Here is an 18,232-nt window from a genome sequence, read left to right on the forward strand (position 1 = left end):
TGCAGCAGCCCGACACCTGTGAGCGGATAACAGTGTTTTATGATAAACAATCCAGAGTCAGCGCTTGTTTCTGAAGATAAAATACAACATGATTATTTTTGTTCGGTGTGACAAACTTGTGAGATAATGTTGTTGTTGTTTTGTTGTTGTTCAGTGAGCTGAAAGTCAAAGTTATGGAGGTTTAATAACTTAATGACGCTGAATGAACTGCAACTCTCAGAGCGTAGACCTTTTAACAGACTAAATATGTGAATCAATTTAACTGCTACACACACACACACACACACACACAATCACATGCATACACACCTACATGCACACACACACGCACACACATACACACTTTTTCCTCTAGCTGACCTTTGACCACACAGGTCGAGCCCCTGCCGATCAACCAATGGAAACGAGCCAAGCCAACGTGCTGTGTGTGTGCGTGTGTGTCTGTGTGTGTGTGTGTGTGTGTGTGTGTGTGTGCTCTGGCCGCGTCATGGCCGGCCTGACGCAGTCCAACACTGAACACTGAACTCTGTGATGTGGGTCAAAAGTTCAACAAAGAGGACCATTGGTTTCCACTTAGAGAGACGAGGAACAACATGACAGACACACACACACACACACACACACACACACACACACACACAGTTTGTCAGATTCAACTTGTCGAGCTGAAATACGACAAACAATTAAAAATGTTTTTAAAAGTAAAGAAATCGACGGCAGACGAGGAATGTGGTGCGAATACATTTTGCTGATTCAGCGGAAACAAATATAAATATATATATATTTATATATATGTATATACCTGTATGCATCAACAGGTCCATGCATACAGCAAAGAGGACGAGCCTCCCTTCTCCTCCTCCCTCTTTCACCTCCCCCTTCCTCCTCCCCCTCCTCCTCCTCGTCCCGCCTCTTGTGGGACATCCCAGGGTATAAAAAGGACAAACCCTCTCCACAGCAGATACAACTGACTGAGAAGGAGAAGCAGTCCTCAAAAAACTGTCCTGAACAGCCGACAGAGACACCTGAAAGCTCCCAGCGAACCACTGCAGGTAACCTGAAGCTCTTTTTCTTTCTCGCCTTGACGTTTGTTGTGTGTAACGTGAGGAAGTGCATGAGCCGAGTGAAAGACGATCAGTCTGTCTGAGCTGAAAGTTGCATGGTTTCTTTTAAATGTGATGCAACTTACAGCTCAAAAATGCGATCATTACAACAACAAGGAACATTCAGGTGCTAAACTTTCTTCTCCTTGTTCTCTTTTAACCCTCCTTCATCCCTTTTCTTTTCCCCGTCACCCTCTTGCTAACCTTTCTCTCCCTTCACCCTGAAGCTCGCCCACTCCTCGACCCCCTCTCGTCTCCGCCATGCCTCCTCAGCTTCCGTCCCAGAACCAGAAAGGCCCCCGGGTCCTGCGGGGCGACCCCGGCGCCCTCAGCCCGGCCGTCAAGGAGTTCGTGGACGCCAACGTGGGCCTCTGCCAGCCCGACTTCCTCCACATCTGCGACGGCTCCGACGAGGAGAACAAGGCCATCCTGACCCAGCTGGAGGAGCAAGGCATGATCAAGAAGCTCCACAAATACGAGAACTGGTAGGCTTTTCTTTGAGGTGGATTTGTTCTTTTTTTTTTGGTGAGGGCCACCAAAAGAAGCGCGTAAAAGTCTTGAAGAGGTGAAAGAAGTGTTTACTCCTGACGGCCTGATTCTCCATCTGGGTCGCCAAACTGTTTATTAGTTTTTTAGAAACCCAGTTGGCACATTGCCTCGTCGGTGCATCAGTAAGTCCTCCGCAGCTGTTGAAATAAACAACACAAGTGCCAAAGGTTGACATTCTGACGAACCGGTAAAACCGGTAAGTGTCGTCCAATTAGCAGCAGACGTCAACCAACATTGCGTAACATCGCCATTTTCTTTTTGTTTATCCTGCGGCTAAACATGCTGAACACGACCCTCTGTTTTGCAAAAAAATAAAAGTCATTTTAAAATGTAGGTGAATCTTTCCCGTCCCTCCCCTCCTTCCTCTTCCTGTCTCCTTCCCTACCTTCCTTCCCTACCTTTCCCTCCTGCCCTGCAGCTGGTTGGCCCGGACCGACCCGAGGGACGTGGCTCGCGTGGAGAGCAAGACCGTGATCGTGACCCAGGACCAGAGGGACACGGTGCCCACGCCGCTGGAGGGCGGAGTCAGCCAGCTGGGCCGCTGGATGTCCCCGGAGGAGTTCGACAAATCGATGGCTCAGCGATTCCCCGGCTGCATGAAAGGTACCGCAATCAGTTATTATAAAGCGTTAGAGAGGCCGTGATCTAGAGGGATCTTTTCCTCATGAATCAAGTGAGAAGTAAAGTCAATTTCTCATTGACTTTTATACAATTTGACTTCTTTTTGCAACCAGAGGAGTCGCCCCCTGCTGGCCAGTAGATATAATGCAGATTAAAGGCAGCACACTGGTAATACCTCGTATGTTATTAAGTTAAACGCCTCTCTCTCTCTCTCTCTTTCGCCTCAGGTCGCACCATGTATGTGATCCCCTTCAGCATGGGCCCGGTGGGTTCCCCCCTCTCTAAGATCGGAGTGGAGCTGACGGACTCTCCATACGTGGTGGCCAGTATGAGGGTGATGACCCGCATGGGGAACGCCGTGCTGACCGCTCTCGGGGCGGGCGAGTTCGTCCGCTGCCTGCACTCCGTCGGCTGTCCACTGCCGCTTAAAGGTTCGTCAACGACATCAGCTATCACTGATATCGCTGCATACCAACGAAAGCACTACAGCCACCATGACTGCCGATACCTCCTTTAGCCGCTTCGTACCCTCAATGCTTCTGCTTCCACTGATACTACCTTAAATATAATTGCAACCTGCTGTACTCCAACCATTACGACGCTGTCATCACTGCTATCACTACTGTTACTAATGCTAAAACAACTGCTAGAACCTAAAACCTTCCTCCAAACCTTCCTCTGATTCCAATAAATGACTTTGTCTCCCAGAGCCCTTGGTGAACAACTGGCCGTGTAACCCCGAGCAGACGTTAATCGCCCACATCCCGGATCGCAGGCAGATCGTCTCGTTCGGTAGCGGCTACGGAGGAAACTCGCTGCTGGGCAAGAAGTGCTTCGCTCTGCGCATCGCTTCACGGATCGCCAAGGAGGAGGGCTGGCTGGCGGAGCACATGCTGGTAAGGAACGAAAGGGATCACCCGTACGACACGTAGCACCGATCAGAGGGGCTTCCCCCCACGAGAATCTGACCAAAACCGGATGTCCCTCCTGATCAGATCCTGGGCGTCACCAACCCTGCCGGGGAGAAGAAGTACATGGCGGCGGCGTTCCCCAGCGCCTGCGGGAAGACCAACCTGGCCATGCTCAGCCCCACGCTGCCCGGCTGGAAGGTCGAGTGCGTCGGAGACGACATCGCCTGGATGAAGTTCGACGATCAAGGTGAGGGGGATCAAGACTTTCTGATGAAAGAACTTAAGATAATATTACTAATGTAAGACCAACTCATATGTTTTTTTTTCCCGCCTGGCTAGGCAACCTACGCGCAATCAACCCCGAGAACGGCTTTTTCGGAGTCGCCCCCGGCACCTCCGCCAAAACCAACCCCAACGCCATGAAGACCATCGTCAAGAACACCATCTTCACCAACGTTGCAGAGACCAGCGACGGTGGCGTGTACTGGGAGGGCATGGACCAGTGCCTGCCCGAGGGGGTCACCATCACGTCCTGGAAGAACACGCCCTGGAGCGCAGAGGACGGTAAGAGTTTGTTGGACAAGATCACAAAGCATCAGTAGAAGTGCGATCCAAAGACATAATGAGTTCATAACTTTGAAGAAGTAGTTTTTCATTCGTCCCTTGAGAGAGTTCTCTCTTTTTGTCGATGGATATAGAAATGGTGACCTTTTACTGAATTGTGCAATAAAGTTTCCCTTTCTCTCTCTCGCTCTCCAGGCGAACCCTGCGCTCACCCAAACTCTCGTTTCTGCACTCCGGCTGGCCAGTGTCCCATCATCGACCCGCTGTGGGAATCCCCGGAGGGAGTCCCCATCGAGGCCATCATCTTCGGAGGGCGCAGGCCAGAAGGTGAGCAGGAGCTTGAAAGGGGAGGACAGAGATGTGGTGGGATTGAACAAGAGAAAGAAGCAGAGAATGGAAGAAAAATGCTTCATGCGGCAATACGAATTAAACTCACGACCTTTGGCTTTCATTTTCAGGCGTGCCGCTGGTGTACGAGGCCTTCAGCTGGCAGCACGGAGTGTTTGTCGGAGCAGCCATGAGGTCAGAGGCCACGGCTGCTGCTGAATACAAAGGTCAGTGTCTAATCTTTTCTAATGACGTTTGACTCACTACTTCATGGATTTTTAAAGAGTTTCCTCCCCCCGACGACATGGAGGGGACATTGATTATCCGTCAAACCACACTAAGATCCTCACAGTCTTTGTACGTGGTGTATATGGAGAAATAAAAGAGATACTGACCCATTCTCTTCCTTCTTCGCCCCCCTCTTTCTTTACTCCAGGCAAGATGATCATGCACGACCCCTTCGCCATGCGCCCCTTCTTCGGCTACAACTTCGGCCAGTACCTCTCTCACTGGCTGAGCATGGCCGACCGGCCCGGCGCCAAGCTCCCCAAGATCTTCCACGTCAACTGGTTTCGCAAGAGCCCCGCCGCCGGGTTCCTCTGGCCCGGCTTCGGCGACAACATCCGCGTGCTGGACTGGATGTTCCGGCGGGTGGGCGGCGAGGCCGGCGCCCTGCCCTCCGCCGTGGGCTACCTGCCCCGCCACGAATCCCTCGACCTCCAGGGCCTGCAGGAGGACGTGGACCTCAACGAGCTGTTCTCCCTGGATCGGGAGTTTTGGCAGAGGGAGGTGGAGGAGGTGAGGAGGTACTTCGCCACGCAGGTGAACGACGATCTGCCCAAAGAGGTGGCCCAGGAGCTGGACTACCTGCAGCAGAGAGTCAAGCGGATGTAAAGGAAAAGAGCTGGAGGGAGGAAAAAAAACAGCATGTTGGCAAATCTGAAGGAGCTTGTTGGTAAATCTTGAACATCTCGTCTGTTTTGGTGATTCTAGGACATGATACAATTGATTTTTTCATTGGCTAGAAATGACCCCGTTCTTGTCGGATTATCAATCTGAAAACGTTTCTGTTAGAAATTGTGCTGGGGATGTTCAGATAAATTAAGTGACCACGTAGAAGTTGTGAAAGACTTAACAAACGTTCCTCGCTGTGCTTGTCAGAAAAATAAAAATGAGCCTCGTGGCATCAAGTCAAGACTTCCATCCATTCCCATGCTGTCGTATCAGTGTTATGATTTCTGTCCAATGCATTGTCCTGTTGTCTGAACTTTACTATTTTATAGTAACTTATTTTAAAGTCATCACTGTCTCTGCTGTACGGATTTGTAGCTCTGATGTTGTTTGAGCCCCCTGAACACGGGGGAAATGTTTCTATTCCTGTCTTTATTTTTTTGTCTTAATTTATTTTTATACGCTGTCCATATCTCTTGTTTCTGTTTAAATGGGAGAGAACAATAAAAGGTATTTTCATGGATCCGGTCTTGTCGTTGTTTTATTAAAAAACCTGCATCATCTCTACTGGCCACCAGTGGGCAACTCTTCTGGTTGTATAGAAGTCTATGCTTCATGTGTTAAAGCTGCATTCTCTCTCCTGACCACCAGAGGCCAACTCTTCTGGTTGTATAGAAGTCTATGTTTCATGTGGTAAAGCTGCATTGGCTCGACTGACCACCCGGGGGCGACTCCTCTGGTTGTATAGAAGTCTATATAAATGACTCTACTTCTCTCTTAATGTATTCCCTTAGTAAACATTATAAACAAGAGTTTATGTCTCAATGTCTAGTTTCAAGTCTTCTTCTATACAGCATGATGTTCATTCAGTAAATTATGGTCATTTAAAGTTAAACAGACCATAAAGCAGGGGACGCTTTAGGGGCGGGGCTACAAGGTGATTGACAGGTCTCTAGCAGAGCCGTATCTGGCGTCTCTACCACATGGGCGCTCTTCTGCAGGAGAAAATATGGCCACTTCCTGTTCACAAAACACAAGATGCTGACGATCAAAATTACAAACTCGAGGTTGCCAGAGCAAATGTTGCCGGTGTACTTTTCTGCAAACCAGGGTTCAACAATAAGGACGATGGAAGAGCATGCGAGCATTTCAGTCATCTTTGAAGCAAAGGTTGACGTTAGAGGAAGTGGGTGCAACTCACACAATGCGTTCTTGTTCTGACTCATTCAATTGAATGAAGATGAATCATGACAATTAAGTTTAGTCTGCGTTGTTGTTTGAAAGCAACATTTACAGCACAAACAATGATTTACAATTTGTGAATTGAGGCACATATATAGAGCCACTTATTCAGAGCCAGAGACACACCGACAAATCACTAAATATGTAGTTTTTGGTATTGTCTTCTATGCTGATGACACTGCTTTAAAACCACAAAATATGTAATGCTAACTTTTGAGGAATTTAGTTGAAACATCTTCGGATTAAAATAGAAAAGTAGTGTTTGTATACATGTGTAAATATATATATATATGTATATATATATGTATGTATGTATATATATATATATATATATATATATATATATATATATATATATATATATATATATATATATATATATATGAATATATACATATATATGTGTATATATATTTACATATAGTGTTGTAAGAAACCACTCTTGTTTGTCCACCAGTTCCCTGCAGCTGTGTTGTAAGACGTGGAGATAATGAAGTTAATCATCACTGACTTGTTTTTGACACAATCTGTGACCTGAATCCTGTTTGTTCGTAGTATACCATGTACTAATACTACTACCGTGTACTAATACTACTGCAGTGTACCGTACGGCTCTTTTAATGCTCACACAGTGAGCTAATCTCAATGTTAAAGTCATTACAGAGTCCCGATTTTTTTTTATTGTCGCCATCAATGCATTATTTTTGAGACAAATTGTTGAAATAAACTTTTATTCAGCATGCAGACAAGTAGCATTGAGGCATTTAGTGATGCTGCAGATGGAGAAAAGGCCTCATAAGCAGCAAGATACCTCCATCCTATCAAGGTAAATTTTGCCTAAAAACATGAAGAAGGAAATCTGGAATTTAATCTAATTCAAGTAAACTCCAAGAATGTATTTAATACTTGATAAAAATGAGATGTTTAATCATGTTTTTTATTTGTTTATTGCTTAATTTGCCTCTGTGGGCTGTACTCTTGTCTCCAATAGAAGTCCCAGATGATGCAGGAATCATGGGAAGTGAAGTCCTCAGAATGAAAACTCCTGTAAATGCATCACACAGGGTGCCATGACGAGCGGGAGGACGTCCTGTCCTCTGCGTGTTCGTGCTGCGTTGACCTCGTGCGACATGCGTCAGTCTGAACTCTGCGACTCTGATACAGAAACTTCAACCGTACAGAGAAAAAACTCCTCCGGCTCAGGATTGTTTGTCCGGTCGTGTTGATAGAAGTTCTTCTTCTTTCGGCAATGATTTACTCTTCGTGTTCCGCCAACGTCCTTGTTTTTGGGCGGCCTCGTCTGAGGGAATAATTGCCCCCGCGAGCATGCACAGCCACACTTTTACTGCGTGTCTCAAACTGCACATTTGTTATCTAGTTTTTTTTTAACAGGTTATTTGTTCCTCCATAAAGATGCTGCAGTATTGCAACGTATAGCTTATCTTCCTGTGTCTTTTTCCAAGTTGTTATGATTTTTGTTTTATGACTCTGTTTTTGTTTCATGTGAGCCATATTTATGATATTTTAAACAATAATGCTACATGAATTACACACAGCAGGAAAGCATGGTTACAACAAAAAAGAAACATAACTAGTCCCCACGTGTCTGGTTAGTCGCAGGAAGTTTACGGCTATGGCAGGACGAGTATTTTCTACTGAGGCCTCCTGTGCCGGAAGCGGACTGATCCCATTAAGTTATGACATGACTAAACAATCCATAGACACATTAACACACAAGTTAGCTAACTGCTAGTAGCACTAGTAATAGTAGCATTACTAATAGTAGCACTAGTAATAGTACCATGACCTATAGTAGAACTACTAGTAGTAGAACTACTACTAGTAGAACTACTAGTAGTAGCAGTAGTAGTAGTAGTACTAGTAGTAGCAGTAGTAGTAGTAGCACTAGTAATAGTAGCACTAGTAGTAATAGTAGCAGCAGTAGTAGTAGCACTAGTAGTAGTACCATTACCTATAGTAGAACTACTAGTAGTAGCAGCAGTAGTAGTAGCACTAGTAGTAGTAGCACTAGTATCAGTAGTAGTACTAGCACTGGTAATAGTAGCACTAGTAATAGTAGTAGTAGTAGTAGTAGTAGTAGTAGTAGTAGAACTAGTAATAGTAGCAGTAGTAGTAGTAGCACTAGTAATTATAGCACTAGTAATAGTAGCACTAGTAGTAGTAGTAGTAGCACTAGTAATAGTAGCACTAGTAGTAGTAGCACTAGTAGTAGAAGCACTAGTAGTAGTAGCAGTAGTAGTAGTAGCACTAGTAGTAGTAGCATGTAGCACTTGTAATAGTAGCAGTAGTAATAGTAGCACTAGTAATAATAGCAGTAGTAGTAGTAGCACTAGTAATAGTAGCACTAGTGAAGGTAGCACTAGGAATAGTAGCACTAGTAATAATAGCACTAGTAGTATTAGCACTACTAGTAGTAGCACTAGTAGTAGTAGCAGTAGTAGTAATAGTAGCACTAGTAATAATAGCAGTAGTAGCACTAGTCTTATTAGCAGTCGTAGTATTGTATTTAATCTCATTAGTCCAATCTACTTAATCTACTCATCATTTAGGCCGGCTGTGAGCTGCAGCGTAGCGACACTGTTACTTAACGGCCTCTCGCTCCTGTTTTTATGAACCGCGTTCGGCCTCTTGAGCAACAGTTGATGGTCGTAAAGCGTTGACCGCCAAAAGGATCTTTAACCGGCCAACGCGTCTCCAGACTCATGAAGCAACGAAGCGCTTTAAAAACCAGGAAGTGATGACATCATCATCCTTTATTCCCACACCGATAGCAATAGGAACCACATCGCGTGCAAAGTTACATTTCAGTGTCACCTCATTGTCATTAACCTATAAAAAATATACATTAATTCTCTGACTACAAGAAACAATGTTATTTGTTGTTTGATGTTTGTTTTTTAAATGGTCATTTATACTTTTTCAATATCAATGAGCTAAAGCGACTTTAGTGTTATTTATACAACATTCTTCATACTTTAAAGAAAATGAACAGAACATCAATGCTGCTCACATTGTGTACATCTTATAGTTTTACATACGGTATTTATATCGTTTTAGTATTCATCTATATATTTATATGTATTTGTATATATATGTTTCATAACTGACAGCAAAAAAACGATAATAATAATTAGAAATATTTCCTGTATGTTAATCTGGAAATCTTAACATATAGGAGCTTGAATGATGACATGAAGTCTGTTTTCTTCATAACATGTATGTAATAAAAAGCTAAATCTTGTGTAATTGAGCCAAAAGTCAATTAAAAATGTATACAGAAATAGTATATGATGTTTCTATTTTCACCAAGACAGATTACGGTGCCATGAAAAGGTCGTTGGGTTAAGTTCAGGGTTTCATGTTGGCGTGCACTCGGTGGCTCACACACGAGTGTGTTGAGCGGCAGCTCTCGGTTGTGTTGTCAAAACTCTGTGAACTCTCCACCGCGTCACGAGGAGGCTCGTGCAGGTTGGGTGACATTACACACGGCAAGCGGACGAACCTGAGAATGATGCAACGTGTTGTTCTGTCATCAAGAGACGACTTAATCGATACATTGTAGCCGTAAGAGAGGAACATGTCATTATTTTATTGAGATTATTATCCGTCACACCGACTAGGTCATCAGTGAAAAGTCCTGGAGAATAATCTCTGGAGAAGAGGGCGCTCTGTTTTTTTAATATTGCTTCTTTTATAGAAAAATATATGTATGTATTGAAATGAGATCATTCAAAGACACAAGCGATACAATACAACAGACAAGAAAAACACACAAACACTGAACAAATGCATCAACACAGCAGTTCATACGCCCTTAAAGGAACAGCATTCCTGTGTGTGTGTGTGTGTGTGTGTGTGTGTGTGTGTGTGTGTGTGTGTGTTTCCATCTGAACAGCGCAGAAGATGTGACGCTGCCCGATTTTTAATTGAAAACTTGATTTTCCTTTTTTTAATCCGATCCTTCTGCTTCTTTTACTTCTGAAGAACCTGAAAAGTCACATTTCCGGTGAAAAAAAAGGAAAAAAAACGCCTGCTGTGCACTTTCTCGTTGCGTAATCGCAAAAAAACACAACAATAATATTTCTGCCAGAGTTTCAGGACAAAATGTTCGCTGGGTTTATGCGTCACGTGACCTCATAGATGGGACACCTGCTCAGCATGAAGGTGTCAAACATAAGCCAGAGGTTAGGCTCAAGGAGACAGTATAAATACTGTATATATACATAAATATATATACATACATACATGCATATACTTTATCCAGTTATACTCTAGATAAAAAGTCAGGTTTGGTGAGCTAGAACACACCTCCATACTCTTCATCACCAGGATGTTGACTTCTTCTGGTATTTCACATGATAAACTTCCTCATCATAAGCCTGATTAAGATTATTTTCTGAATTAAGTATTTTAGTTGCGTAAGTGCAACTAAAACCAACAGTTAAGAGCATAAACTGCATGTTTCCTGCCGAGCAGTTTGATGAGAACACCTTCATAAAAAGACAACAAACCCCCGAGAATATAAAAGAATAGATGCAATCTAATATCCATTGGATTTAATTAATTCCACTTTAATTAAAACGACATAATTAAGTTTGAGAGGTTTGTAGACTTTGAGCCAATATGACTATTTAAAGTTGAAACGTCTGATTGACAGGCAGTAAAGATGCAGCGTGCATCCACATCGTATCCAGAGATGATCTCCTATCTCTGCTTTACGGTGGGAGGACGGAAGCGTTGCAGCGGTTGTATCTGTAAAGAGAGATAACGCCGCACTACAGGTACGGTTACGAGGTGTATCCAGTACAGACGGGCAGTTAAGTTGCTGCGTGTTGATAAAATCCCTTGAAGTCTGCAACCGGGGCGCGAACAACACCCTGATGGACAAGAAACACCTTCATATGAAACACATTTTACAAAAGGAGGTGTGAGCATTGGCCTCTAGGTGCATTTACATGTATGTATGTATGCATGTGTGTATGTATGTATGTATGTATATATGTATGTGTACATGTGTGTATGTATGTATGTTATATGTATGTGTACATGTGTGTATGTATGTATGTATGTGTACATGTGTGTATGTATATATGTATGTGTACATGTATGTATGTATGTATGTATGTATATATGTATGTGTACATGTGTGTATGTATGTATGTATGTATATATGTATGTGTACATGTGTGTATGTATGTATGTATATATGTATGTGTACATGTATGTATGTATATATGTATGTGTACATGTGTGTATGTATGTATGTATGTATGTGTACATGTGTGTATGTATGTATGTATGTGTATGTGTACATATGTGTATGTATATATGTATGTGTACATGTGTGTATGTATGTATGTATGTATATATGTATGTGTACATGTGTGTATGTATGTATGTATATATGTATGTGTACATGTATGTATGTATGTATATATGTATGTGTACATGTGTGTATGTATGTATGTATGTATGTGTACATGTGTGTATGTATGTATGTATGTATGTGTACATGTGTGTATGTATGTATGTATATATGTATGTGTACATGTATGTATGTATATATGTATGTGTACATGTGTGTATGTATGTATGTATGTATGTATGTGTACATGTATGTATGTATGTATGTATGTATATGTGTATACGTGTGTGTGTGTATGTGTATGTATGTGTGTACGGGTGTATATATATATATGTAGATATGTATGTATGTGTGTATGTATATGTGTACGTATGTGTGTATGTATATGTGTATATATATATATGTATGTATTCATTTCACTTGCTTACATGTATATATATATATATTTATACTTATTTCTTACTTATGTATATATCTGTTACCCCTGTTCCTGTTATTATTTATTTTATTTTATTTTATCTGTGTGTTTAGCTTAGCTTATGGCATTGGGATGCTGCTAGTATGACAAAAAAAAATTCTCCTTGGAGATTAATAAAGTACTTTTCATTCATTCATTCATTCATTCATTCATTACACTTTGCCATTGAGGTCATGTCGATCAAAAAAGGGGAAATTGCGCTCATCATGGCTTCATATGTGCTGTAATGTCATAAATGTGATGGGTTTTTTTCCATTTTTGGCGAGTTTTGCCCCCAAATCTGTGCTTACCTACTTCATGAAGACATTGCAGTGAGTAAAGACTCCTGATGTCTTGGATCACAGCGCCACCTTGTGTCTCTTTAATGAAATGCACTCCGGTCCTGAGAGAAGACAGAAATGTAAAATGAGACCAAATCAAGACATTAATTTAACTTTTTTTTCATTTCTCATCAATGCAATTGTTGTAGACCTCACCTGAATGTTCTCTGTGCTAAACCCTCTCTAACCTTGTTCTGCTTTAAACGTTCACGTGTCGAATGTTCACATGTTGTGTTATGGTTTGGGTTAGAGTTGGACTTTACAAAAAAAAAAAAAAAAAGCCCGTCACGTTTTTGTCAAGGCGTTTTTTACGCGGCTTCGTCTGGTGTGATCGGTCCTTAAGGTTGTTTTTTTTTGAGAGCAAAGGTTTTTGATTTTTTAATTGTAGCCAGAAATTCTAGTTTCGTAAGCAAAACTAACAAATAAATCACTCCCAAACGAAAAACTGGCTCTCAAAACACGTTTTTTTGTTGGCGTATTAAAGAAACAAACCTACCTTTATACCTCTCACCCACCGAACTCGACAAACAGCAGACCTTACAGGACGCAGAACTGCAGATGACGAAGTAAAAGACTACTACACTTCCAGACGTCACAGTTTCAGAAGCACTGGTATTTCTATGATGATGGAATAGTTGTGCCACGAATGAAGAAGTCTGAGCTATTACAGCGCATACATGATGGACATCAAGGCATAGTGAAGGTGTAGTGGCCTGGAGTTAACAAGCACATCCAGGACGCTGTCACACCTCCAGTTACATCTCAAGATACTGTGACATAGACTTTAAGATCAGATTCAACTTTATTGTCATTGCACATGGTTCAAGTACTGGGACAAAATGTATATTTCCCCAAAATGGATAACAATACCATGAAAAGGACATTGAGTTAAGTTGAGGGAATATGGGGGGAAAAAGCCTCCTTAAAATAGACAAAACGAGGATTTTACTGTAGTTTTGTAACGTATTTTGTTTGTTTTATCTTTATTTAATTGAATAAAATGTTGGCACATCCATTTGTTCATTTCTTCAATGCATTTAGCCGCCAGCCCTTAATAAAGTTTAAATACAAAAAAATACGTAGATTTGTGTGCCGTCTGCATAGTAATGATAACACATTTTGTTGTTTTTAGTAATCTGAGCCAGTGGAAGCATGCAGATGTTGAACGGAAGAGGCCCCAGTATTGAACCTTGGGGAACACCACATGTCATCTTATTCAGCTCTGATGTGTAATTAGCTAATTGGATAATAAAGTTGAATCTTAAATGATGTTAATGCAGTGCGGCGAGACTCAAATTCCCAGCAGGTGTTATCATACACCACCATATTTTATTTTATTGAGAACAACACGCTTACACTCTTTAAAAAAAATAAAAAAATCTGACATTTTTGTTTCAGAGTGAACGTCTGAGACTCTCATCCAGCATTTCCGAAAATTCCCTTCCTGACATTGATGGTGCATTTGCCCTTGATGTCCCTGAAGGTGGCGCAGTCAAAGTCGCCAATGAGAGTCTTCTTCCCGGCCTTGTAGGGAGTGATGGGGAACTTCACGCGTAATCGGTTCTTTTTCTTAAGATCCGGAAGCCTATATAACACCAATCAAACAGAAATACGCACATCAGGTTGGTATCGAAACATCTCGACTCACAAACACACGCGTCACTACAACAAACATATGAATGTATTTTGATCTTCTTTGCCTTAAAAATGCCAGACATTTGCTGATTGCGCCTTTAATTTGTCTTCATATAATTAAGAAAACTTTCTAAGATGACTAAAAACGTGGTTTTAGTGGTTGCGCCATATCAAACTAAGATTATGTATGTTTTCTGTATTTTGTGAGTGACAATTCAAATTATTGTTGCTTTTGTATTAAAATGATGATTTTGTTATTTGCACCTTTACTGTGAACCAGCCTGTAGACACCTGGAACATAATTAATCATCCCCACCCGGTTATGTTTGACACACCCACACCCACACACACACACACACACACACACACACACACACACACACACACACACACACACACACATACTCACTCAATTTTAAGCTCATCATGCACCAGGCCGCTCCCAGAGAGAGTCAGAGAGCACTTTGTCAGCGTCTCGTTGGCTGGGTTCATAAACACCATCTCCCCTTGGACCGTATGGAAGCGTCTGATCCGTTTAGGAAGCTGAAACACACAATTGAAGCAGATTATTCAATTATATTCAGTCAGGCAACCAAATAGCAACTTGTAGAAACAACTACCCATCATGCACCAAGATGAGACAATAAAAAGATGTATATGTTTATATGCCAATAAGTTTACAATGTAGGGTTACAGCTTCTTATATCTAACTGTCAACACAACAAAACATTTTATTAGTGTAATACTAACTGTATTGTCTCCTACACTCATACATATCTATGTATCCAAACAAAATTCTTTGTAGCTTGTGATTTATATGATACTTTACAGAAATAAAACCTTCCCTATTATCAGTTACTTTGCAGTGGAAGCATGTAGATGTTGAACGGAAGAGGCCCCAGTATTGAACCTTGGGGAACACCACATGTCATCTTATTCAGCTCTGATGTGTAATTAGCTAATTGGATAATAAAGTTGTATCTTAAATGATGTTAATACAGTGCGACGAGACTCAAATTCCCAGCAGGTGTTATCATACACCACCATATTTTATTGAAAACAACATATATGTATTTATATTTTCATTTTATTATATTTTCTTGATTATTAACGATTTTCTTGATTTAAAAAATAAAGAAAATGTGAAGGAATAAAAGCTGATTTACAGTAACAAAACAAAATTCTTTGTAGCTTTTGATTTATATGATACTTTACAGAAATACAATCTTCACTATTATCAGTTACATCGCAGTGAAAGCATGTAACTGTTGAACAGAAGAGGCCCCAGTACTGAACCTTGGGGAACACCACATGTCATCTTAATCAGCTCTGTGTAATTATCAGTTACTTTGCCTTCAGGCTCAGCTCCTTCTTCACCAAGATAGACATAAGTAATACTTTTCACGACTAAAATGCCAGCCAACATTCCCATCAGCTGTGGTTTAGTGCCAATTCGGGAATGTTTGCACACCAAACTGAGATGATAAACGCATACACACCAATATGTTAAAAGTGTCGTTGTGAGTATGTTACCATGCTGAGATGAGAAATGTGCATGTGTCTCTAGTGTTGTATATTGTTAGTGTTGTTCATTTTGACACTTTAATCCTCAGCTTTGAGTATGAAAAGAGACACAAATATATATATATATATTTTTACTAACGGTGATGGTGATGGGAGGGTCAATCAGCACGACGTCATTGTCAGCAAAGTACACGTAATTCAGCATCTTTCTGTCCATGACCACAACGGAAACCTTCATGCTGTCGCAGTCCACCATGTGTTGATGGTAGTCCGAGAACGGGACTCGGATCGGGATGCTCAGATCTCCAAGAGACAGAGAAAGGGAAGAGTCAACAAAAAACCTGCAGTGTTTTCTCACACATATGCCTTGTGGCTATAACAAGACAGTTATAGCGTTTGTTTGTCAACCTCTGAAATGATCTGCCTCCAAAATTCAACAGTTACATTTTCACGAATAAAGATTCACCTTTCCCAGGCAGCAGCGTCTGCTCCTTCTTCTCACTCTGGATTTTCGTGCACGGTTCGTCGTTGTACCTCATCGATTTGACCGAGATGTTGATGAACATCGGCCGCTTGACAGTGCTCGCGCTCTTCAGCACCAGCTTCAGCCTCACGTCCTTACCGTTCGTCGGCGGGGTCACCTGCAGCGCCAACGCCAATGAAACGATCCGAGACGTCGATAAAAGGCCAAAATGGTGTTCTTTACTCCCGAAAGCATCAGCGCCACCCCGTCAATAATAACACGTACAGGATGTGTGATTGTTTAGCTTTCAAAGATCTGGGTTGTTGAAGTTTAACCTGACCCATTACTGATTCTATTTTGAATTAAATCAATTTATATTTTAACAAAAGTGGCCATTTAAAAATCAAATCAAAGAAATTACGGGTTGATATATGATTGCCATCTCAATCAAAAGTTTTTTGTCCTATTTCTTCCACATTTAAATGTTTTGTACAAATATTGTGTCTGTTTGAAAAGTAGATAGAGTATGTTCAATCATTGGTGTATATTCAAAAGAGCAGTGGCCATAAAATCAAGTATTTTGACATATTCCAAAAGTGTCATTTTTTTAGGGGTGATGATGAGGTTGTAACTTCTTCACCACAAAGCAGGAAACAAATAAAGCTTTTTTTGGGGCATTTTTTGCTTCCATTAGAAAAATAAATAAATAAAATGAGGGAGGGGCGGGACTGGAAACAGCAACACAGGTTCCCAAACGGGTTTCAAAGTGTACCTCGCCCAAGTTTTGTTTTAAGAAAAAGAACACACAAAACATCCTATTCAGTCGTCCACAAAGGGAAACGTTAAGTTTCTGTGACGCACCTCTTCAAAATACATGAGCACCTCCTCTGGCGTAGTTGGCTCTGGGGGTTCTGTGTCCGGACATCCTGAGGCCTCGTCATCGTCATCGTCATCGTCTTCCTCCTCCTCCTCCTCCTCTTCTTCCTCCTCCACCTCTTCAACCCCGACGTTCTCCGTCATATCTCCGCTCACGTCTTCTTCCATCTCGTCATCCTCGTACTCCTCATCTTCTTCCTCACTCACTTCCACTCTGGAGTAGTCTCTGGTCCTGGCGTATTTAAAGACAGACCTCTCCTTGTCTGATCCTGTAAATATGGGGATTCAGTCAATTTCCTAAACTAATATCGACTTCTTCACATCCAACGCCAAAATGCTGCTAACACGTGGTTGAACCACTGTAGCATGGTGGAATTAGCATGCTAACTAGAGCTAACAGCTGGCTTAGCTAGCTTGCGAATTCCACATAAAATGATCTGAAGGAAGTTGTCACTTATCTGGCGATAGATGCTTATCTACAACTGAGACACGAGTGGGTACAATTTACAAATTTGTAACAGCTGCCTAGTTAGCTAGCTACCTTGCTAATTCAACCATGCTTTCGTGGCAACATCACACCGTTTATAGAAAATGAGCCCAAATGCGTCAGCGTTCAGTTTATGGTCCCTCTGCGTCATTCCTCACCGCTAGGAGAAGAATTTGCGAAGAACAGAGCGGGCGGGAGCTTTTTAGACTAGCTTGCTAACTAGCTTGCTAACTATCCACCTATGGGGTTGGACAAGTTTGCTGGCTAACAAGCCAACTGTCCTTTCTGGGCCTCCCATCTGCTCTCTTCCCAGTGAAGCAGTCCGCTAGCGGGCGTTTGCTAATATAGACACATTTTTATGTCTCTCGCGGCCCCAGACAGCGAGTGACTTTTACATATTGAGAGAAACTTGCATTTCCACGACAGAAAAACAAGCCAAGAAAACTTGTTTACCCAACATTATTCTTCCTCGTCCTACAATTCACCCACAAAGATACTACTTCATGTTGACCAACAGAGCAGAGGTTGTGTGTTTGTGTGTGACCCGTTTGTCAGGCGAACCAACCCTCTTTGTGTTTGTAGGTGTGGGTGATGTCCTCCCTTTTGTCGGATCCAACAGCCTTGGTGGAGATATTGTGACCGACTTTCTTGGTGTCAGATGAGATTTTCTGCTTTGAACCGTCGGCTTTCACCTGATAGAACACACAAACACAGACAATAGAAAACAACAAGAACACATTAGTCTGAGGCTGGCCCTCTCATTGACACTAACTCACTAAGTGTGACGTAGAGATT

The 18,232-nt window shown here is 42.0% G+C and overlaps 2 protein-coding genes across 3 annotated transcripts in view; one reads left to right on the forward strand and one right to left on the reverse strand.

Annotated features, from left to right (window-relative positions):
* Positions 1-1,002: 1,002 nt before the first annotated feature.
* On the forward strand, positions 1,003-5,489 carry pck1 (phosphoenolpyruvate carboxykinase 1 (soluble)). 2 transcript variants are annotated; one of them, XM_068595836.1, is made up of 10 exons: positions 1,003-1,052; positions 1,331-1,588; positions 2,071-2,255; positions 2,501-2,704; positions 2,982-3,169; positions 3,269-3,431; positions 3,524-3,748; positions 3,944-4,075; positions 4,207-4,302; positions 4,512-5,489. In XM_068595836.1, exons 2-10 carry the CDS (start codon positions 1,365-1,367, stop codon positions 4,967-4,969), a joined length of 1,875 nt encoding a protein of 624 aa, XP_068451937.1. In that variant the 5' UTR covers positions 1,003-1,052; positions 1,331-1,364; the 3' UTR covers positions 4,970-5,489. The 2 variants fall into 2 exon arrangements, with proteins under 2 accessions (XP_068451937.1, XP_068451938.1); XM_068595837.1 differs by lacking the exons at positions 1,003-1,052; positions 1,331-1,588 and having other exon boundaries at positions 2,183-2,255; positions 3,524-3,754.
* Positions 5,490-13,274: 7,785 nt separating this feature from the next.
* Positions 13,275-18,232, reverse strand: part of LOC137798869 (protein-glutamine gamma-glutamyltransferase 2-like) — a 12,274-nt gene continuing 7,316 nt past the window's right edge. The window contains exons 10-15 of the mRNA XM_068595885.1: positions 18,003-18,129; positions 16,936-17,219; positions 16,078-16,252; positions 15,751-15,914; positions 14,497-14,630; positions 13,275-14,037 (exon numbers count right to left, since the gene is read on the reverse strand). Of these exons, the coding sequence (XP_068451986.1) occupies positions 13,869-14,037; positions 14,497-14,630; positions 15,751-15,914; positions 16,078-16,252; positions 16,936-17,219; positions 18,003-18,129 (1,053 nt within the window). The 3' untranslated portion in view covers positions 13,275-13,868. The remainder of the gene's footprint in view (positions 14,038-14,496; positions 14,631-15,750; positions 15,915-16,077; positions 16,253-16,935; positions 17,220-18,002; positions 18,130-18,232) is intronic.

This window comes from Clinocottus analis, unplaced genomic scaffold, assembly GCF_023055335.1.
Source record: "Clinocottus analis isolate CAN_PGR_092001 unplaced genomic scaffold, fCliAna1.0.p SCAF_32, whole genome shotgun sequence".
In the NCBI taxonomy this organism is placed as follows: domain Eukaryota; kingdom Metazoa; phylum Chordata; class Actinopteri; order Perciformes; family Cottidae; genus Clinocottus; species Clinocottus analis.